Source organism: Populus nigra, chromosome 7 (assembly GCF_951802175.1).
Source record: "Populus nigra chromosome 7, ddPopNigr1.1, whole genome shotgun sequence".
Classification (NCBI taxonomy): Eukaryota; Viridiplantae; Streptophyta; class Magnoliopsida; order Malpighiales; family Salicaceae; genus Populus; species Populus nigra.
This window is the reverse complement of record NC_084858.1, coordinates 12,330,789-12,354,730: the sequence shown is the minus strand read 5'-3', so window position 1 is coordinate 12,354,730 and position 23,942 is coordinate 12,330,789. Positions and strand designations below refer to the sequence as shown.

Below are 23,942 nucleotides of genomic sequence, written 5' to 3'. Positions count from 1 at the left end.
ACAAAGGGGAAGAAAACAAAAGCAGAAGGAAGAATCCTAGTTTTCCCAGCAACGAGCGCCTTCATCAATCTTCGCCCAAGACGTTAGCAACAGTAGTCCAACAGCAGGTAAGTTTTCATTTTTCCCTCCCCTGCATTTTAATTACATATTCACTGTGATTGGCGCGTGTGGATCTACGCACGCCTACAGGTTAAGACCAACTAGGGGGGCGGGCTGGATCCGGCCCAGACTATACGGCTAGGCTGAATCCGATCCAATAAAAAAAAGGAAAGGATAAGAATGGGTCAGGTTTAGGCTTTTGGCCCAACCGGTCCAAGTTGTTTTAAGCAAGGGTGTGTTCTGTAGAAAACACTTTTATGCCCTTTTCATGTGTTTTATTCCTTTTCTATTTTAATATTCGGTCAAACAAGCCTCCTTTTTATATTAAAAAATTTCTAAAATATTTGGGGATCATCGTGGATTCATTTGTAGCCCTCCTCACACTTTGTTTTATTTTTTTCTTTATGTGTTTGTATTTTTTCTGCTGTGTGCTCAATTTATAGATCATTATTGTCAAATGCAAAATTTGTTATATAATGTTTCTTTTATTTGCATCTAAAAAGGAAAAATAATAGTAAAGGATAAACAAAAAGAAAATGGTATAGAAAAATTCTTTTTCAAATTCAATTTTTTATTAAATTATTTACTGACGTCAGAGTTAGGAATATCACAATTTTTTTGGATTTGAGCAATATTTACCAATGTAAGAAATATTCGTATGAACTATTTACTGACACTAGAGTCAACAATATGATAGGAAAAATAAAAAAAAAAATAAAAAAAAAAGAGAATATGTTCTTAGTAATTTTGGACAAAACCTGTAATGTAATCTGCTTTAGGGAAGACGTTTAAGGGGTGATAATATCTTTTCTTTCGTGTAATCAATCCTGTATTATTAGAATCTATATTGACTAGTTAAAATTTTTAAAAATCATAATATGATATGATAATTTTTTTAATAAAAATATTTTTTTTAAAAAAATAAGATGCCATTTCCAGATATCTACAAGCTTGATATTAAAACAAATCATATTGTTTAGGGTGGAAAGTCAGAGATTTTTAGCTCAGGGGTATTTGTTTTTTTTAAAAAAAACAAAGTTCAGGGTATTTTGCAATTTAGCCTTGTCAAAAACTTGGGATCTTCAACCAACTTGCCCCTTTTCCCTCTCCCGACCGTCTCACCGAGTCCTGCCTTACTCATTGCAACTCACTCTCATCTTTCTCCCTCTTAACCAGGTTTCACTTCTCTTTCTCTTGTTGCACTTATTTTTCGTGTTTTCTATTGACAGTTGACTTATAAATGAAGGGAAAATACCAGAAAGAGTATTTATCTTCCACAGTTTGCATTTTGAAATTTTAATGACGATTTTACTCTTCTGGGTACAGTTTTTTTTCTTTTAAGAGGATTCAACTTTGGAGCACCTTTTCCAGGTTCTTTGATGGATTCTTGAGCTCTTATAATTGTTTGATGGTGTGATTTGTGAGCTTCTTTTGAAGAAAAAAAAATGATACTTTCAGCTCTTTTAACTTCAGTTGGAATCAATCTTGGACTGTGCTTGTTGTTTTTCACTTTGTATTCAATATTGAGGAAGCAACCTGGTAATGTTTACGTGTATGCGCCCCGTTTGGTCGATAAAGAGAAATCTCAGCCACAGGAGAGTGATGATTTTTACTTGGAAAGGTTGTTGCCTTCTGCTGGTTGGGTTAGAAATGCTTGGCAGCTTTCTGAAGATGAAATCCTGTCAATTTCGGGTTTAGATGGTCTCGTGTTAACTCGGATCTTCACCTTCAGGTAAGGAAATCAAATGTCATTTAGTTGTGTAAAAGATTTCAAGTTTTAATCAGGGTTTGAAAAGGGTGGAGTTTTTCCTTTTTGTATGTGAATTATCTATAAAAAGCACAACTTTTTATTTATTTATAAATTAGAATAGAGAGACTCAATGATCATCAAATGAATTGTGGAGTTGTATAAAATAAAAAATAAAGATGACTGACTGATCCCTGTTTGTGGATTTCAAGATGAAAAATTGTATTTGGTTTGATGGAAATAATGAAACAAAGAAATAACGGAGACAAAAGAGAGAATATCTTATAAGTTTCTTATTAAGACAGAAGGATGTTGAATTTCTTGTTAAGGATCAGTAAAGTTTAGTGTTTTTTTTTTTATTAACAAATTTTTATCACTCGTGTTGGCTGAGGATGAATTCTACATCCTAAGCAGAGGAATTAATTAGGCTACACTTAAGCAGAATGCATAGAACAAAGCTGGAAAAGAATGTCTAGATTGTCTCGACTCTAGAGAACAACTTTCAACTTAACAGAAGCAATCATCTGTCATGGACTCTATTGAAAACTTTACTTGATAGGCTACATATATGCTTGGGGTTTCGGCATATGGTTGTGAGAAAAATATTTAGTGGCAAGATACAGTAGGAGAGTCCATAAAGGTGTGTTGAGATTCAATTCATACAGGACTTTCTGGCTTTCTATTTTGAATCGTACTTTTTAATGAGTTATATACTATCTGAAGCTACACTTCTGCATTTTTTCTCTCCACTTATAACAAAAACCTCACTTTCTTTGCCATGCATTCAGGCCCGCTGCCTGTATTCCTATCACAATCAATTAGTATATTACTATGCCTAATGATTCTTTTACACTGCAATCTATTTTTCTTGACTTTCTATTCATTCATTATTTTCATTCAGCCTTTTTTTCATATCCTTCTTTTAATGCAGCTTGAAAGTGTTCACCGTTGCTGGGGTTATTGGAATCTCCATCCTTCTTCCAATTAATTATTTTGGGAACCAGCTAAGTGATGATTTTGGCCATTTGCCAAACAAGTCTTTGGATTCATTTAGTATATCAAATGTCAATGACGGTTCAAACAGGTAATCATTAGTTGGCTAGATGAACAGAATGTCATTGCTCAATTGTGCAAGATCAAACCATATGATATTAAACTTATCATCAAATGTATTTGATAGAAAAGTTCCATTGAGAAGATCTCTAGTAACAACGTATTTTTTTTTTCAATGTACAGTTCAAGTTTCTTGTTTTTCACCTTTTTAGCTGAATGCATTCTCTGTGCTCTTTGAAAATTTGAAATTTGTGCATGGAGGGACCCCAGGAGTAACCAAGTGAGCAAGAAATGTTTCATCTATTTTTTTTTCTATCTTTTTTTATAGAGAAAGAATGATATTAAGTGAGGAGAATGAGGGCAGTGCAATTCAAGGATTATATATCCTCCATAGAAAGGGGAAAATATCATACTAATACAAAAGAGTTCCTGACCTCATTGCATGTCTGCTAAAGATTCTTTTCCAAAAGTTTCTGTGAGAGTGCACCATATTTAAGCCAAGAAACTTACTTTATCCCTAGTAGCTGAACATGTAAAAGCCTGTCTTAAAAGTCTCTTGAGTGAGCTCAAATGGACCAAATAATTGCAAACACTGGGCATCACCAAAGAACATCAATCTCCCCTTTTCCTCTTAAACCTCGTACTTCGTTAATAGCAATGCATCCTAGGTATTAAGATGCAGGGAAAACCCAAAACTCAGAAAATAAAAAATAACCTGTTCTGTTGCAAGAAATGTTTGTGTAAATTCTGATATGGAAATGGAGTCAAGTTTCCTAACGGGTTCTGTTTCCTTGTGCTTGTCTAACAGATGTAGTGAAGCTGTCTATGTATAAGTTGACTTTTTCTGAGAGTAGGTCTGTCTTGCAACCTACTAACGGACTGTTATACTAAATTATGATGGGATAAACACCTCTTATTTGATAAAGTTTCTCATTGGCCCGTTGCTTACTCTTTGTAATGCTCTCTTAGCTTGCCTTCTTAAATTTGATGTTCAGTATAGAATCCTAGGAAGCCCAGAACAGCAGAAATGTTCATCTTTCCAGAAACTTGAGCTTTTCTATGTTTTCCTCAATGATGAAAAGTAATTTGTAGTACTCCCAGCCATAGAAAGTTTCCCTAAATCAGACTTCCAAAGCCCTTAGTAGTCGGTGAGTATTATCTTGCAAGCTGGCAACTAAAAATGGGATAATTACTTTTTTATTCAAATGGCTATTAGATATGCAGGAACCCCATTCTTTTGCTGTTTCACCCATGCAAATAATAAAGGGAATAAAATTGACCATTTATCCAGGTGTACTAGACAACTTGTTATTAATCTTGCTGGTTTGGTTTTTCCATAATGTCATGACCTGTAATCAGATCATTATGCTAACTGATTTGGGAATGGGGATAATGGTTTGAGATGTGGATTAAACATGACTTGGAATGCACCAACATAATGAAAATAAAGTTTCTGAATGTTTTTTGGAAAGGTCATTTCAGCTCACTTTAGACCATAGGTTGCCACTTTTTTCTGAAGATGACTTCTACTTTGATCGGCAATTGACTTATTTTGGTTGGATAGAACTCCAATAAATGCCCATCGCCCCAAGTACATTCAAACTATGGGCATTGTTAAGAAAAATTCATTGAGATGGATTGAACTTCATTTTAATTTCATATTTTCTAGTCTGTAATTGTGTTCTTTTTAATTTATTTTCATATAACAAAATGTTACTGCAGACATATTGTTTGATACTTCTGCATTCCACCCTACCTCTGTGCTAATTCTCATAGCTCTCTCCTTTTGCCTTAAATAAAAATTCTTATTCTTTTATCCTGCTGTCTTAAAGTTTTATCTCTTCTTTTTTACTGCTTTTAGCGACTTTATATTGGTTGTAAAGTTGAGTATTTCATTTTGTTGAAATAGCCTCATCTAAATATTGCTGTTAGATTCTCATGGTTTGCATGATTCTTTATTGCATCAAACAATCATTTAGCTATTCTTTGTTGAAGTTACCCTGATTATTAGTTTTGGTTTCTCTCAAGGTTATGGGTTCACTTTTCTGCTGCATATATTTTTACTGGAGTTGTCTGCTATCTTCTGTATTATGTAAGTACTATTATTATTTCTTCTGCAAAAGCCACCGGGCTTATTGGTTCATAAAAATGAAAGTAATCAGAGAATTTCTGACTTGTTAATTACACAATGTGCAGGAGCATAACTATATGTCAGCAAAAAGGATTGCTTACTTCTATTCATCCAAACCACAGCCTCATCAGTTTACAATATTAGTCCGCAGTATCCCTTCCTCATCTGGAAGAAACTTTAGTGAAACTGTTGAGAGTTTTTTCACGGAGTATCATCCTTCTACTTATCTTTCACATTCAATGGTTCATCGAACAAGCAAAATTCAAGATCTCATTGTAAGCATTCTAGGTGAACGTGCAGACCACTTAACTAATTTCAGGCCATTGTGGTCACATACATTTCAGAACCATAGTTATTAACTTGTTTTTCTATTTGAATTATGCATTTTCTTGTATTTATGTGTTACTTAACAGTTTCTGGACCTGTCAATCATGCTCTCTTAGTTATCCCTGAAGATACCCTCCTTGGAAAACTGGGGGCTGACATAAGATTAAAATAGACGACAATGTTTACAATTGAAAATTCAAGCCTGATTGTCCTGAAAAAAGTTCATCCTTTCATTAATGCATCAAATCAGCTTCTTTTGGAAAAGGGAACTGGTCATGAAAGTTGTGTGTTTTATTGTCATGCACAAACATAACTATTGAAATGTTCTAGAAAGCTTTGTATATATTGTCATCATGTAAATTTCAATATGTTGATGGAACATGGAGAAGACTGACCTTACTGACATGATATGCGGTCGTTGTTTATATATCTGATTGTCACCATTTTGAATCTCTTGCTTATTGTTGTTTAAAAATGTGTTATCCTTGGTAGAATGATGCGGACAAATTGTATAGAAAGCTTGGCTGCATGAAATCAAACAACCATTCTCAGCAAAACTTCAGACGTGATGGCTTTTTAGGACTCACTGGACGCAAAGTTAATCTTTTAGACCGCTATGAAAAGAAATTGGAAGATTTGGAAGATAATTTGAGGAAGGAGCAAAATTTATTGGCTGGAGAGGTGCGTGGCATCAGTTCTCAGTATTTGAATTTAATAATTATATGAGACATTCAAATGGTACTAGTGATATTTATGTGGAGAATAGTGTCCACTTAATCTGCTTAAGTTTTCTTTGGCCATTAATGCAACTGTTGGCACACAAGGGAACAGCTTTCAGGTTTTCTGTGTCAATCATCTCTTAACTTTAAAAACATATATGCCAACTCCCACTGCCAGTCTTGTGGAGGGGGTTCTACGAGGGTGATCTGTGTATAATTCTAGCTTTCAGAAGCTTTTGGATAAAGTGGATTATGAATTTGATGGTTTTTGGAATAACTGAGTTTGAGATTGGGCAGCTACTTCAGTTTATAGGATGAACTGCAAATCATTATGCACTCTTCTTCATTTATAATCTAAGACTCTAGATTTTTCATGGGATGTTATTGCTTAAGAAGCTCCTGCTTCTATTCATGCCAATAAAATGCACTTTTATTCAGAAGAACTTGTAGGAATAGTAATAGAGTATGGTTGCATGTAGATGGATGAATATAGAACACAGCACAAAACATATGAAAGTTCTCATTTGTTTTGAGTACAACTCTGATCATCTGTTCTCTGGAAGTGTGGAAAATACCCTTCTTCACATTCTATTGTAACAGAATCCATTTCATGCATTTGATGTCAATGCAAAGATGACATCTTATGCAACCTTTTGCTCTTACTATATACACTTGTAAATTTTCAGGAAGTTCCAGCCGCTTTTGTTTCATTCAAGTCGCGGTTTGGTGCTGCAGTAGCCTTACACATCCAACAGGGGGTTAATCCCACAGAATGGGTCACTGAGCGAGCTCCTGAGCCTCAGGATGTTCACTGGGCTTTCTTTTCTGCATCATTCATTAAAAGATGGATCTTCAAACTGGTGGTGCTTGTTGCATCATTTGCTCTAATTGTTCTTTTTCTTATTCCAGTTGTGATAGTGCAAGGTCTTGCTAATCTGGATCAGTTGGAAAAATGGTTTCCTTTTCTTAAAGGCATACTGAGCCTGTAAGTGAAAATTGTAATTTCTCATTGATATAATCCACCCAAAGCCGATCATGGGGTTCCCTTGAGGCTATTTGAGGTTATTTTGTGTAGATATATGTTATAAAATTCTAACTACCTTGTTAAGCTGCATACCTGCCATTAAAACTTTGAGCATGCAGAAAATGATTAAAGATTTATTTGAATATACGAATTAATGAATTCAATTAATAGGGGAAGCACTACTGATGGCCTAATGCATATAGGTGAAAAACTGTGTGGTCAAATCTGATACATGTAAAAACATTTTTTCTTGTCTCTAAAACTTGGCATGCATTATATACAGTAATTAGTGATGTGGCATTCACTGTTGAACTGTATGTTTTAATGTCTGAAGAGGAAGCAGGTTGTAATCATGTCATGATTTTGTTTCTTTGGTGTCCTGATTTTTCATTTAATAGCCTGCTTGACCCCTTTTTCTAGTCTAGAAAAATTTTATAAAGGAAAACTTTAGGACCACAAAAACATAGATAATGGCTAGACATTGAATATTTTATGCGGGGAAGTAACTTTTAAATTTGAATAAAAAATGTTGTGTCAGAACTATAAAATGGCCATGGTAATATGATAATGTTAATGAAAAACTATCATTATATATTTAGAACCTATCAAGTACATGCTTGCAATGCATGTCCTTACCAAGAAAACTTGCAAATATTCGCAATAACTTGATGAATAATCAATATAAATAAAGGTTTTATTCCTTCCAGCTTCAATCCAGATCTATTGATTTTGAGTATCAGTTTCCTGGCAATCACATTGAAGTTAATGTGAAATTAGAGTTTGTAATTTATTTTGTTTTTGTTCCTAACTTCAACTTCAGATAGTTATCAGGCATCTTGATCTGATTAGAAAATAGAGATGGATTGTGCCTAGTTGGTTTTGTGTGAAGTTGCAGATCTAGAGAAGCTTAGAAAGAACTAATTACTGATTTCAAGTTTTTCAAATTCCTTGAAGTTTTTAAGTTAATTGAAATCATTGATTAGTCTAATTGTTAAGACATGGAACTAATATGCACAATTTTTTGAGCTGCAGAACTGTTGTCAGTCAAGTAATTACAGGATATCTTCCAAGTCTCATTCTGCAGTTATTTCTTTCTTTTGTTCCACCAATTATGTTAACATTTTCCGCCATTCAAGGATACATTTCTCGCAGTCAAATAGAAAGAAGTTCTTGTTCCAAGATGCTATGGTTTATCATATGGAACATCTTCTTTGCAAATGTACTGTCAGGGTCAGCTTTGTATCTAGTCAATGTCTTCCTTGAGCCCAAAAATATTCCCAGGGTGCTAGCTGAAGCTGTCCCAGGTCAGGTGGGAATGCATCTCTGTTCTGTATATTCTCTTACAACTTTTGCCTTTTCTCCCTAATGTGTGCAGTTTCTTCTCAGTTTTGTGATTTTGAACAGACCTTAAATTCCTTTATGCTACAAGTTACATTCACAAGTATAATATGGATTCCTTATTCTGGCTTTATTAGGCATCGTTCTTCATTTCATATGTTGTGACTTCTGGGTGGACCCACCTATCATCAGAACTCTTCCGATTGATTCCACTGGTTTGCAGTTTTTGGAAAAGACTATTTTCAGGAAAAGATGGGGATGAATTTGAGGTTCCATCAATTCCTTACTATAATGATATCCCCACTATTCTCTTCTTTGGACTTCTGGGTATAACGTACTTTTTCCTCTCTCCCCTAATTCTGCCATTTCTCTTGGTTTACTTTTGCCTTGGATACATCATCTTTCGCAACCAGGTAAGCATGACATTTCTTTCTTATTTTATTTTTTATTCATTTATTAGTTTTTCCATGTTAGATATTAATTTAGATGATTATCAAGGCTTCATATGCAGCCAGCATTAAGAGTATTAACAATTCCTGAAGACTTAATTTTCATGATGACATGTGATCTTGAATTAGAAAACCCTTAGATTTCTGTTATCTATAAAATGGATCAAAAGTGAATTTCGATCCTTCCAGGTTTTTAATTTGGATATGGACTTGGCTGACATGTAAAGTTACTTTTTTCCATTTGATGCCAACATTCTGAAATTTAACAATTAGATGCCAATATACATGCCAATTTGATGACTTGGCTGACATGAACTTGGCTGACATGTAGTAGCAATTTGCTCTGTACCTTGCTTGCTGTGAATATCTGAGCAGTTCAATTCACTTTCATTTTGCCCTCACCTATCCACCATGATGCTATAAAACTATAGCCTCTCTCTTGAAGTCTTGATGATTAGAGCCTTATTTCAAAAGTCAAATCGACATATTCGATAGTTGGTTACTTTTGTTTTGGCAGAACTCTGGCTTTGGAAGGCAATGACAAATTAACAGCATTGCTGGACCCATATTATCGTATCTTACATTCTTAATATAATTGACACTTCAGGACTACAAATTTTAGTGCATTTGGGTCTAAACATGATTTGTGAAAATTAATTAGTACATTGTGTTAACTAAAATTTCCAAATTGAGCTCTTAAAGGAAGTTATATTAATATATATTTCGTTGTATTTTTATTTTTACTTTTTTGCAGCTGTTGAATGTATATGCCCCAAAGTATGAAACAGCTGGGATGTTTTGGCCTATAGTGCACAATTCAACAATATTTTCCTTGATACTGATGCATATTATTGCAATTGGAATATTTGGGCTTAAGAAGCTACCTTTGGCATCTAGTTTAATTATTCCTCTTCCCGTTCTCACTCTTATCTTCAATGCGTACTGCCAGAAGCGGTTCCTACCTTTATTTAAAGCTTATCCTACTGAGGTACATTGGCGTATGCATCTGTTATTTTTCTGGTTCTAACAGTCTTATATTCTACTAATGCTTTCATGGTATTCTCTTCAATTGCTTGGGTTTTTTCCCCTTCACTTCCATTACACAACTACAGTACCAGTTTATGTTTCATGTCTTATAGATGGGGAAATTTTAACATTCCCTTCCGTACTTTGTGTGTTTTTCTTTAATTGAATGGCACAGTGATTATGTTAATTCAGTTTCCTTGTCATGTTTTTGTCTAAAGAAAAAAAAAAAAAAAACTCCTGAGTTGATTTTGCTAAAATTGTCACATATTGAGTGTTAAAAGTATGCCAACTTTTCAATTCTTATGTAAATCCTGTGTTTGAATCAATGCAGAGATTAGGTTTCATGACTAAATGGTAAATGAAATAATTTCATGACTAACCTCTGATCTTCTCAACCATTCTAGTTATATCATTTTCATCTTTTTTGCTCGCAATATCTTATAGAGACACCGATAGGCTTCTTTCTTGAAATCACACATTTTTAACTTCTTAGAGGTATATTTGATGAGTTAAGACCCTAAACCATCATGATTGAACCTGCATGAATTCTGTTCCCTGTGCTGAGTTTACCTTTTTAGCTTTCCATTTTATATGGTGATGAATTTGTGCCTGGCATTAAACCAGGAAAGGGAAACAATGCATGAAGAGAATAGGTATTTTAACAAGGACGTTGTAGTCTACTGTGCGCCACTTTTCAACATTGGAAGATAGGACTTTTAAATTCTCCCTCACAGGATTCCTCTTTGATGAGACCATTAATGTTTGACAAAGTTGCTTAGTTATTGCTATATAGCAACACATCCTGTCTGCTCCAATATTTCATATTCTGTTCTGATAATTTCCTTTATGAGAGTATATGTAGTTGCCATCCAGATGTCTTAATGTTATGTGTTCTACTTCTGCAGTGTTTGATAAAAAAAGATAGAAAAGACCTGCATGAAGCAGGCATGACCGAGTTTTATGATAAATTAGTCACTGCATATCAAGATCCAGCTCTGAGGCCAGTTCAGTATGCCAGAAGCTCTGACAGGGACACTTCTCCCCTACTTCACAGTACTGAAGTTTGAACTCTCCGTGTGTGGGTTTTTTTTTTTTTTTTTTAATGAATGAGTTTGAATTCATTTGGCAATCCTCGTCTTAATCTTAACAAGGTAGCCCATGTGTTGTTTTAGCATCATTTTTTAAGGCTGTGGATTCATTTTTTAATTCATTTAGATACACAGGGCTCTTGGTCTTGGACTTATTATTATTATTATTATTATTATTGGTTGTCTTTTTTGGTTTTGTTATGTTTGTCAACAAGTTGATATCAAATAATTCCGAGTTGTGTAGTGTTCGATTCACTATAAAAAAAATTATTCAGCTTAAAATTTCCAGTGTTAGTATTTGTCATAGGGAAAGAATTGTGGGGTTTACGTGGATCACTGCTTCAATGAAAGGCTTAAGATGCTTGGTTAATGTCCTGGATTTTAGGGTATATTCATCTTTTTATTGTTTTTAATCTAATGAAATTGTGATATGACTTTGAGATTGTTTGCTCAAACTTAATGAACTTATATCATTTCTCTCCTTAGATGTTTATTTTGAGGAGTTACTTCACAAAAAGCAACGACGTCTCTTTACACACTATTTTCAAGCTAGAAAATTTAGTTATAGTTGCTTTTGTGGCAGGAGGAAAAGCAGTGCTTTTGTGTCACGAGGAAAAAGAAAGGGTAGGAATATGAGTTATATGTAGTATAATAGCTGGAAAAAAGATTTAGCTTTGATTTTAATATTTGAAGGTATAAAATTACATTGTAAAGTATATCTTCAAGTATTAAAGATACAAGATAGAAAATAAATGCAATGCAAAAATTTAGGTTTTAAAACTGTTAGGATTCAACCTGATAAGGTAGAGACTTTCTTGTAATGGAAGATTTGCCTCAAACGTTAGATGATACTAACTGATATAAACACGACTTATAATAATAATCAATAAACAATGAAGTATATAAACACGACTTATAGTAATAATCAATAAACAATGAAGTTTACCACATGTAGGGTGTACTGAGGTGACGCATCTTCCACTTGTACAACTAGTACCCTTACCCAACTCTCGTAGACCATAAGTTTTCTAGTGAGTCGTAACCATGATACTATGTGGTGATTCTTTCAAATCATAATTTAATGATTAAATCTAAAATACCCTTTAATCCAAAAGGCGGTTTCGTCATCTGACATTGTGCATGCCACATCAAGGAGTATCAAAATGATTTAGAGACAATTAATGTGGTGGAGTTACAACTTTATATGGATCTAGATAAGTTGGTGTATTTGGCTATAAAAATGGAGAAACAGATAAAAAGGAAGAGTAGTGCATGTCTAAGTGGTTTTGTGGGTTTTTCTTCATGTTAGAAGTCGAATTACAAGAGAGAAGGTAGTGTGCCATCGAAGCAGTAAGTTGGACATAAAGTTGTTGAACCTTCCATCCAAAAATAGCCAATTTCGACCGACAAACATAAGGTCAAAACCAAAACCCAACTTTAGTGAAAATATGATATTAGGTGTTTTAAATGTCATGGTTTAGGATACTATGCATTAGAATGTCTAAATAAAAGCGTTATGGTTGTAAAAGATGATAAATTGTTTGAATCTTAGAATATGCATCAGAATGCTCTCATGTAGTGGCTTAAAATTTGCTTTTAGAATATAAACTCCCTAATAGTTCAATTTTCATCAAGGCATACCTGATCAATAATCTAAATTCCATAGGATTTTCTAAGCTAAGACCATGACTTTTTTTTAAATACAGGCAAGAATCTAAGATGATGTAACTAATTAGGGGGATTGCCCAAAGACCAAGGTTGGGAAATTACTACACAGAAAAATCATTTTGTCTTTTTAAATGAAAGTAACTCAGAACCACCTTTTTTCTTCATACTCTCCAATATGTATGATATTTAACCGAGATGAGGATTTAGGACTCACTGGACAAATTGTATGGGATGATAAATTCAAAAATTACTTCATCATTTTCTTTTCTTATTTTTGCATCCAATTTTAAATTGACATCTTTTAATGCTTTGATCATTTCTTTATAAGATTCCTTAGTTATGTCTTGCAATTTCCTTACTTAATGTTCTAGACTTCTTTCACTATTGTTCTAGACTTCTTTCACCATTTTATCTCTTTCCAATATTTTATTCTAGAATGACTTAAGTAGATCTCTCATTCATTGCCACAATCTCATTATAATGATCCTCAATCATTTTCATCATTTAGAAAAAACCTATATCTTTCTTCAAGTATTTTGTTAGCTTATTCCACCATTTGTTTAAAAAGTATATAACTCTTTTCTACACTTATAAACATGTGTTTTCCCTCTTTATTTTTTATTGTTGTTTTTTGAAGGATTGATTCTTTGTTTCCTTTTTCAATAGACATCTACCAACTAGTCTCTTTTCTCCAAGTCTTCTGATAGTTTTGGTTTTTTTGGCGCCATGGTTTTAAAGAAACAAATATGACACTTTCATTGTGATCACTAATTATTTTGGGTTCTTTTGTGCCTGTCTTAACTAAAAGAACTTTGAATTTCAAAGTTAGATGTTAAATTTGATGTTAACAATCTGAACTTCAAACATCGTTCCTACAATTCCAAACTTGTAACAATGTTTCTAAATTTTATGGTCTTTTTATATGCAGAAAGAAAAATTAAACTTGGAGAGTAACCAAATAACCTAATTGTTTTAAATAAAATAGATAACTTAACAATTCAAGATCAAAGAGCTTATATTCATTAGATGATTCTTTAATTAAGAATTCCTTGATAAAAGAACATGAAATGATATATATATTTTGTGGTATTTTCTGGGTTTTTTAGTAATGGGAACTGCAAGTCTATTAGATTACAATGGAAACTGCAAACCTACTGATTATTGCCTATAACTTATCAGCCTACAAGTTATATGCCTATTGATTATTCCCTACAAGATTATAATTCTACTAATAAACAAGTTTTGAAGATATATAAAACGTAGTTCAATTGTAGAGCAACTATTCTTGTTGATTTTTGATGAATTTTTTTTTTGTTGATTTTATATTCCTCCAGCCTCGATTTATATAGGGAATGTTATAGATAACCTTTTGTTAACTACTCATTCTCTCTATTACTCCTTATTGTGAGAGTGCACGATTGAAACTGCCCAACTTTACTTATTGTAGTCAGTTTCTTTTACAAGTTTGGATCATATTTTTTTTTATGTATTCTTTCCTTTTTAATCCAAAATTCATAATACACTTCGTTCAATCCATAACCAATTTTTTTCCTTATTTCAATCATTCCTAGACTTTATTTTGATATGAAAATATTTACTAAGTATAGCGGATTATTTTATCTTTCTTATTCTTTTACCGAAATTACATTTCTCTTATTTGTGTAACAATAACCAACACGAAAAAGTGAGAAATTATAGGCATCTATGATATGGTACGTCTCTTCTTTTGTTATGGCTCTGCAAGTCACCTCCTTTCAAGTTCTTACACGTCATATTTACTGTTTCTCAAATTTATTTAGAATGAAGAGAAAAGTGAGAGCAGATTAATAAATTTATTGTACATAGTATCAATAAATGCTGACTTAAATTCGAGTTATTCCCTCCTTAACTAAGGTACCATTAGATGCATAAACCTTCAAAATCCTTGAAGGCTTAGATTGAGTTGATAAGTGAATTTGTACTCTTAATTTGAAGTAGAAATACAATTACCTTAATGGTCTTTCCACTAGTGACAATATTCACATTTAACCAATCCTTCATAAATACAACATTTTTAACTGTTTGTGTCAGTTGCTTAATAGGAATTTCTAAAAGAACACATATTTAGTGCTTAACTTAACTTTATACCAATAAAGATTAATGAGCATGGTAGAATGACTCATTCAGGCTTTAGATTTCAACATAGCCAAAGCAATTAAACATAACTTCCAACAACTATTAAGAATCTAAGGAACTTGGCATTCTTAAAGAAAGAAATATATGACTTGGAAAAGAAAAGTCACTAAAAGTGTCGAGGACAAGAAATCTAGTAAAGGAACCATGACCTTAGAAGAAATGGTTAAGGAAAGCAGCAACACTAGAAGGAGTTAAGAGCTAGAAACCAATTTGTTGGTGCTTGAAAAAGGCCTTCGAGTAGATGGGTGGCTAAGATTAAAGACACTATAAAAAAAAAATAAGGGTGTGGTTAAGCACCTTTGATACCCCCGAGGAAGCAGCAAGAGCCTGTGATGAAGCTGCTTGTTTGCTTCACAATTTCAACATAAAAAATAAGCTACTTGTTAGTATATATACCTTATAGCTAATCATTTAGGTTACACATGGTATTTAATTTGTTCAAGTAAATCTATTTAATTTTTAATAAAAGTTTTATTTATCTTTAATATTCATCAAATATTTAATTAATGAACCTAAAGTAAAGATAAGTTTTTGGAAAAAAATATTTTGCAAACAAAATTATAAAGTTGTTATAATCATAGGATTTTTATTGTATCTGAGCATTGTTCCTAAATATTCCTACTTGATACTCTATTAAGATTGAACATTAATTAGAGTTATTAAGACTAATACATATTATGTTTTTTCCTTTATGAAACAAAGAAGTTGTTCTCATAAGATGAGGAATAAAGAATACTAAGAATTAATAAGTAGGTTCTTGTCTGATAACATGTGCGCTAAACTAACCCGCATGAAAATCCTATATCAAAAGATCACTTATATCTATGGAAAGGCTCACATGATGGTTGTGTTAATAATTCTTAGACTTGATATCAATAAGTTATCTTATATAAAAAATGTTATGCTTTGATCTTGACTACGTGTTATCCTAATCAAGGTTAACAAACGAGCAAATATCGGGTATAAAATGAACTGAATGAAGGTATTAGAGTGATCAAGAGAGGATTCATCATCTTGGGTGAATTAGGAAAAAGTTCCACATGTTCTCAAATAATATTGATTGTAAATCCTTGTGTAAGGTAGAATGAGATTTGAAAAGAGTTTCAAATCTCATTCTAATAAATAATGACTATAGTGTTGAAAACAAACATGATTTGATAAAGTAGACACACTCTTTGCTATAATATCTAAATTAGAACATTGTTGAAGAATGAATAAAAATTACACTAAGAAATTAGTCACTTTAAGGTTAAGTCAAACCATTTATGACTTTTCTAATATTTAGAGGATCTTGATAGTTGCTAGATATTGTATTTGATTTTCAAATATAAATCAATCAATTGTTGAATTGATAATAAATTAATTTGTTTAATTTATTTAATCCTATTTTATTTAGGATTGTAAATTATATTTGGACCAACTTATTAGAAAATCTAATAGGTCAAACACATAAGAACCATTGGTCAAAAACTAAAATAGGATGATTAATCAAGTGTGAGTTGATTGTAAATAAGTTTTAGAAATTGAGGACTATAATATAATTTATACAGAGAATTATAATTCTAAACCTAGAAAAATCAAGTAGAGACTTGATTGAATAAATTTTTAAAATTTTCATGAAATAATATATGTGATATTATTTAGGGGAAAATTGATAATTTTTTATTTATAAAGTTTTTCAGTTTTCTTAAAAATAGAATGTTATGCCTCTAATTTTTTGTGTAGAAAATAGTATTATAAATAACACTTGAAAAACACAAAATAAAAGGTTAATACTCAAAGGCATAGCAATACATCTTTCCTAAAAGGATTTAGGAGATTTCTCATTGGTGATTCGTGTATATTATCATTAGAGGTCGGTTATTTAGACGGCTTGTGGTTTGCGACAATTTCACCTTAAAGAAATTATCCAAAGTCAAAAGGAATATCTTATCTTCAGATAATTTTCGTATAAACCCTAAAAAACTCTAGATTTATTTAACGAGATTTTTGGGACTCCCAAAAAAATTTATATTTATTGTTACCATTGCATATGTGTTTTGAGAAACCTAATAGTGGTAACAGAGACATCATTAGACAATTAGAGTTCTTAATTGCATGTTTTAATTATTATTTGCATTAATTACGAATTAATTTTTTGTGCAAAATTATTTTTTCAAAAATTATTTCTACTTAATGATTTTTTTGAAAAAAAAGTCTTTGGTTTCTGTTTTGATCAGATCTAGCTGGATTTTTTAAATCTAGTTGGAATCTACCATTGAAATAAAAAATATGTTTTTTTAATGGCTACAATGCAACTGATGGTTACAATGATAATTTTGCTGACTTGCCTGGCCATTATCAGCTCTCTCCTAGCAAGCAGCAACAACACATCATGGCTACACTAGCAGCCACTATGTTCTTGGCAATCTATAATGCAAAATTATTGCAAGTGGAGTAGCACAAGGCTACTGCTACCGGTGTGGGAAGCCCATACCAACAATAGGTGTACCAGTTGCCAGCCCACTGTTGGTAGCATGAAGAAGATAGGAGAAGAGGGACAAAATCATGATTCTCCCTATGATCTAATTTTAGGGTTTTAAGATTTAAATCATGAATTTACCCCTGCAATTTAGACCTTATTATAATTATATCTCTAGACATATAAAATATTGATTTTATTTTAAAATTGAAACCCTATATTAAATTAATTATAGAATTAATTTTCCTAATTGGATTATGATATAATTGAAATTTTTTGAGTTATGTAATATCTTAATAGGATTAGGATTTAATTAAATAATGTTTAGAAAAATATATATTTTTTCTAAAATAAAGAGAGTTTTTAAGATGGAATATTTTTATTTAATTGATCCTAAAATAATTTAGGATATTATTAAGAATTTTAATATGATTAATTTTCTTATTAAATTTTGAAAAATGGGGTTTCAATGAAAATTTTGTATTAAATAAAATTTATTATGTTTGAAGAATTATCAAATTGAATTTGATTTAATATTTCTAAATCTTAGAAATATTATTTCAAAAGTTGCACATCAAGCCAATAACTAGAATTGAAGCATGCAATATATTTATTTATGCATATTAATATGTTATTATGCATGATGGATGATTATGGACATTTAAATACTAATGTGATCATGTTTTTGATGGTTGAATGATTGTAACATTAAATAGGGCATGTGTATCCTACCTTTTCTTTATTTTTCTTCTAGTGTTGTAAAATTATTTTCTCATCTAATTCTCATTGAATGTAACTCAAAGTTTCTTATTCAATTATGTAAATATTATGTAATTTAAAAATGTAGAAATTTAGATTAAAAAATTATTTTGTAATCTAAGACGAAAATTGAACGATGGAAAAGACTACAACTGTGATGTTGTCAAAGAACTTATAAAGATTTGTAGCAGCTACCTAGATTTTGACCTTCTAATTCCCATCGATGGCTTGAGAAAATTAATTTAGATTTAACTATAATCATCCAATTAGAATAACATGTTATGGGTGTATGTTTTTATATAATTGTTATGTATGATATATAACTAATACTATAGAATGAGACTTAATTAAAATAAGAAATTCCTCATTAATATATTAAGTATATGTTAAGAACATGATTTGTTGTTTTTCAATTTTATTTGCATAAAATCAAAGTTCTATTTATAAATAACTTGTTAAGCTACTTAAAGTTACTGTTAATCGAATATATTTAATGCTATAAAATTAGGTCCTACTGAACTAACTGATAACAATTTAAATGAGTTACTTGATCATATAAGATTAAAGGTGCTAGTTAGGTGAAATATATATGATATGTTTAGACAAAAAGTTGTCCCATAACTAATCCAGGAGTCACGTAAATATGTGATTGATAAACTATGTTATCTATTTAATTTAATTATCTTGATTTTTTTAGTTACTTAAAGTTATGTAAATTAAATGGGATCTAAGTCCACTAGGAAATCTAAGTGAGATTTTCCAAATTAATAGTGAGGGGTTTTAATTTGAAGAAAAATAGTAGGAGATCAAATTATGAATAAGACCTTATCTAAACTTGGTTATAAATATTTATAAATTAAACCAATACTCGTTATCTTTAAATGAATAAGTTGATAGATTATCATGAGTAAAAATAAATATATTTCTATGTAGCATATTTGATGCTTATAAATTGACTTGATCAAACTTCTTGGACTAGTACTAAAATGTAAGGTTTCTTCTTAAATAAGAAAAAAGTTATATGTTATTGAAAGTCTGATTCCTTTTATCTTTGAAGAGGACGTTGATAACAATGTTAGGTTTGATTATTAACGTAATATTGATGACAATACGTAGGCCACATGTGTGATATTAGCTATTATGTCACTTGAACTTCAAACACAACATGAAAATATAGATAACCATATAATAATTATGCATATCAAGGAGTTATTTGATGCGACTAATAAAACTATGAGGAATGTGACATGTAAGAGATTATTTTACTGCAAGAGGATTCCTTGATGAACACCCATGTGCTAAGGATGATTGACTATTTTAGAATTTGGTCAGATTAGGCTTTGTCATGGACCATGACCAATTCAACCATGATTATAATTCCAAAAGTAGAATGCCAAAAGTTGACTTGGTCTTGCAGTCTAAGCATGGAGTTCTACCTTCAACATCGAGAATAATAATGGTACTTGTCATCATTATGGTAAGGAAAATCACTACATGGGGAATTATAAAGACAATCTTGCAATTGTGAAGGCTAAAAATCTTATTAAAAAATTTATTTCATGTGTGTTTATGATTGAATAAAGGTAAAGTGAGAATACAAGTTAGTAATAAAGTAAGGGTTAATGCATTAACTTTTCTAAGTAGGCTGCTACTAAAACTTGATATTTGATCTAGCACTTTCTAGAGACATCATATCCATTTTTTAATGGATTTAGATTTATTATTTAAGGCAAATGTAATTCATTTTATAATAATGATGGTTATTATGGATTTGATACTTAGACAAATTTCGTTTGTATATACATGATCATGAAATGTCCAGGTGCAATATAATAGCAAGAAGAACATATTAGATGATCAATATCCATATTATTGATGACATTGTAGATTAGGTCTTATAAATGAAACAAAAATCATTAAGTTACATAAAGAAGGATATATGATCCTTTTGATTATGATTTAAATCAAACTTGTAAAGTTTGATTATTGGATAAGATGACTAAAACATCCTTTACTTAAAGAGTGAGAGATCTAATGAATTGTTAGGTCTAATATATGTAGATGTATATAGACCAATAATGATTTATGTCATAGAACATGTTTCGTCATTAATGACATATTGAATATGGTCATATATATTTGATGAAATTCTGAATCATTTGAAAGGTTTAAATAATTCAAAAATAAAGTTGAAATATAAATTGAAAAGAGTATTAAGATACTTCGATCAGATCGAGGTGGTGAATACTTCAGTTAAGATTTTAAAATTACCTAAAAGAGAATGAGATTCTCTCATAGTGGACACCTCCTGGAACATCACAACATGATAATGTTTTTGAAAGGAGAAATTGAACTATATTGGATATGGTGCAGTCCATGATAAGTTATATAAACCTTTCACCTTCATTTTAGGGTTATGCCCTACAAACTACTGCTTACCTTTTAAAAAAGGTTTTATCAAAATCTATTGATAAGACTCCAAATGAGATATGAAATGGCAGGAGACCAATATTATCATACTTAAAGATTTGAGATATGATGTTTATATAACACGTATTATATTTGAAAAGATGGGAGCTAAGTCAAATAAATATAAGTTTGTGGAATATCCTAAAGAAACTATTAGATATTATTTATATCATCCTGTTGAGAAAAAAATATTTGTCTCAAAACATGTTACCTTTCTAAAGAGATAATTTGTTCTTAAAATGAGTAGTGGGAGGATAATAGAACTTGAACAAGTTCAAGAACCATAAAGTGATAACTAAATGGAACTTAAGCATGAGGCTATAACATTGAATATTCAGTCTGAAGCTCCAGAAACATATGAACTCCTCTATAGATTTGGTAGGACAAATCATGCATCAATATGAGATGGACTTCTCATGAAAGTTGAAAATGAAAAGTTACTCATACTTGATGAGCTTATAAATTATAAGGAACCAATATCTGATATTGATTATAAGAAATGGCTTGAGGTTATGAAATCTAAAATGAATTTCATGTACACCAACCAAGTATAAACCTTGGTTGATTTATCTGAAGGGATAAAACCAATTGGATGTAAATGGATATTTAAGAGAAAGGCTCACATTGATGACAATATACAAACGTATAAAGCTAGACTAGTTGCAAAAGGTTACAAACAAAGACAAATATGTTAACTTTGATGAAACCTTCTTATAGTAACTATATTAAAATCCATAAGGATTTTGCTTGATAAAATTGCATGCCATGATGATGAGATTTGTCAAATGGATGTCAAAATTGTATTCCTGAAAGGGAGTCTTCTAAAAGATATGTATGTGACACAACCTGAAATCCATAAGGATTTCTTGTAGTAACTATATTAACCTTTTTGTAGTAACTATATTAAAATCCATAAGGATTTTGCTTGATAAAATTGCATGCCATGATGATGAGATTTGTCAAATGGATGTCAAAATTGTATTCCTGAAAGGGAGTCTTCTAGAAGATATGTATATGACACAACCTGAAAGTTTTGAATCTAAGGAATTTGCTAATAAAGTACGCAAGATATAAAAATTTATTTATGGACTTAAGCAAGCTTTAAGGAGTTGGAATATCCATTTTAATGAGATAATTAAAAAGTTTGATTTAATAAAAAAAATATAGATGAGCTTTGTGTTTATAAAAAGTTTTGTATGAATAGAGTCATTTTCTTAATATTATATGTAGACGATGTATTATTAATAGGAAATGATATTTCTAGTTGGTAAAGATATGGTGTCCAAGAATTCCTCCATGAAGGATATGAAAGAAGAAACCTATATACTAGGAATAAAAATCTATAAAGGTAGACCTAAAAGGTTCCTTAGATTATCTCAATGTACGTACATATATAATTGTTAGTATATATGTCATGAGCCAATATGTTGGTTACATGTGACATTGACTTTGTTTATGTAAATATATTTAATTTTAATAAAGACCTTATTTATTTTTAATATTTATCGAATATTTCATTGATAAATTTAATATTTGATTAATGAATCTATAGTAAATATAAAGTTCTTTGGACAAAAATGCTTTACAAATAAAATGATATAGTTGTTATAATTATAAGATTCATATTGCATCAAATCATTATTCTTAAATATTTTTGGTCAATGCTTTACTAAGAATGGATATTAATTAGAGTTGTTGAGACTGGTATATATCATGTTCTTTTTTTTATGAAAGAAAATTGTTGTTCTTATAAACTAAGTATGAGGGATATCTAAACTAATATGTAGTTGCTTATCAGATGATATGTATATTGAAATGACCTGCATGAGAATCTCATATAAAGAGATTATTTATGTCTATGGAAAGACTCATGTGACAATTATATAAGTGATCTTTAGATTTGAGAATACTAAGTTATCTTATATAAAGAATTTTATACTTTGATCCTGCTACACGTTGTTCTAATTAAGGGTAACAAACAAGAAAATATTGAGTATAACAAAAACTATATGATGGTATTTGAGTGATCAAAAGAGAATTCATCACCCTAGGTGAATTAGGAAAAATGTTCCACATGTTCTGAAATAGTACTGATTGTAAATCCTTGCGCAGGGTGGAATGAGATTTAAAAATAGTTTCAAATCTTATTCAAATAATCAATGACTATGATGTTGAGAACAAATATGATTTGACATAGTCGACACACTTAATGATATAATATCTAAATTGAAATATTTTTCTATAAAAGGATAATAATTACTCTAAGAAACTAGTTATTGAAAGGTTAAGTCAAACTACTTGTGACTTCGCTAATATTTAGGAATCATGACAAGTTACTAGATATTGTACTTGATCTTCAAATATAAATCAATCAATTATTGAGTTGATAATAAATTAATTTATTTAATTCTATTTTATTTAGGTTTGTGATTTATTTTGGGCCAACTTATTAGAGAACCTAACGGGGCACACACATAATAACCATTGGTTAGAAATTAAAATGAGATGATTAATCAAGTATGACTTGATGATAAATAAATTTTTGAAATTGAAGACCATAGGTAATTTATATAGAAAATTACAATTCTAGACCTAAAAAAAATCAAGTAGGGACTTGATTTAATAAATTTTTAAAAATATTCTAAAATAATGTGTGGTATTAGTTATAGGGCAAATTGATATTTTGCAATTTATAAGGTTTTCAGGTTTTCTTATAAATAAAATGTTATGCATCTTATTTTTAAATTAGTATGTAGTAAGTAGTACAAAATAACTATGTAAGTTACAGAACACTTAAAAACCCCAAAACAAAAGAGCTAGCACTCAAAGGGATCTTGGAACTCCTGAAGAAATTTCAAATTTATCATTTCTACTATGCATATATGTTTCAGGAAGCCCAACAATATTATGATAAAACAGTTTAGCATAGAAAAATCCAAAAGATGATACTTACCTATTTCGTATAGGATTCCTCTCTCCAAGGATATGTGCTTTAAAACAAAAATTGAGAGAGATAAGATGAAAATGATTCCACATACTTTGGATATAAGATCCATAATGCATATGATGTTATGTACAAGACCAAGTATATCGTATGCTTTAAATAGAACAAGTAGATACCAATTTAATCCAGGTGAATGTCACTTAAAGATAGTTAAAGAAAAATATTTTTTTAGTACTTGAGAATTAAGAATGTTTTTTTGTTTATAGAGGAGATGAACTAGTAGTTTATAATTATTTGAAAGCTAGTTTTTAATAAGATATTGAAAAAAAAATCCAATCGTGTTATATTTTACTTTAAATAATGGTGGTGAGTTGGAAGAGCTCCAAATAAGAGATCAAAGTAGATTCTACAACTAAAGTTAAGTACATATCTACGTTTGAGAGGATAAAAGAGATTGTTTAGATC

General features: G+C 30.8%; 1 protein-coding gene across 1 annotated transcript; it reads left to right on the top strand.

The window, feature by feature from the left end:
- The first annotated feature begins 1,015 nt into the window (after positions 1–1,015).
- LOC133699576 (CSC1-like protein HYP1) lies at positions 1,016–11,197 on the top strand. The gene is made up of 11 exons (XM_062122874.1): positions 1,016–1,275; positions 1,426–1,831; positions 2,778–2,930; positions 4,928–4,991; positions 5,096–5,305; positions 5,850–6,038; positions 6,763–7,061; positions 8,133–8,409; positions 8,576–8,851; positions 9,642–9,875; positions 10,819–11,197. Exons 2-11 carry the CDS (start codon positions 1,545–1,547, stop codon positions 10,978–10,980), a joined length of 2,151 nt encoding a protein of 716 aa, XP_061978858.1. The 5' UTR covers positions 1,016–1,275; positions 1,426–1,544; the 3' UTR covers positions 10,981–11,197.
- Positions 11,198–23,942: the final 12,745 nt, after the last annotated feature.

Coding starts and splice junctions, on each gene's coding strand:
- LOC133699576 (XM_062122874.1), top strand. CDS start 1,545: ATGATACTTTCAGCTCTTTTAACTTCAGTTGGAATCAATCTTGGACTG. Junction 5,306..5,849: donor GCAAAATTCAAGATCTCATT/GTAAGCATTCTA, acceptor TATCCTTGGTAG/AATGATGCGGACAAATTGTA. Junction 8,410..8,575: donor CTGAAGCTGTCCCAGGTCAG/GTGGGAATGCAT, acceptor TGGCTTTATTAG/GCATCGTTCTTCATTTCATA.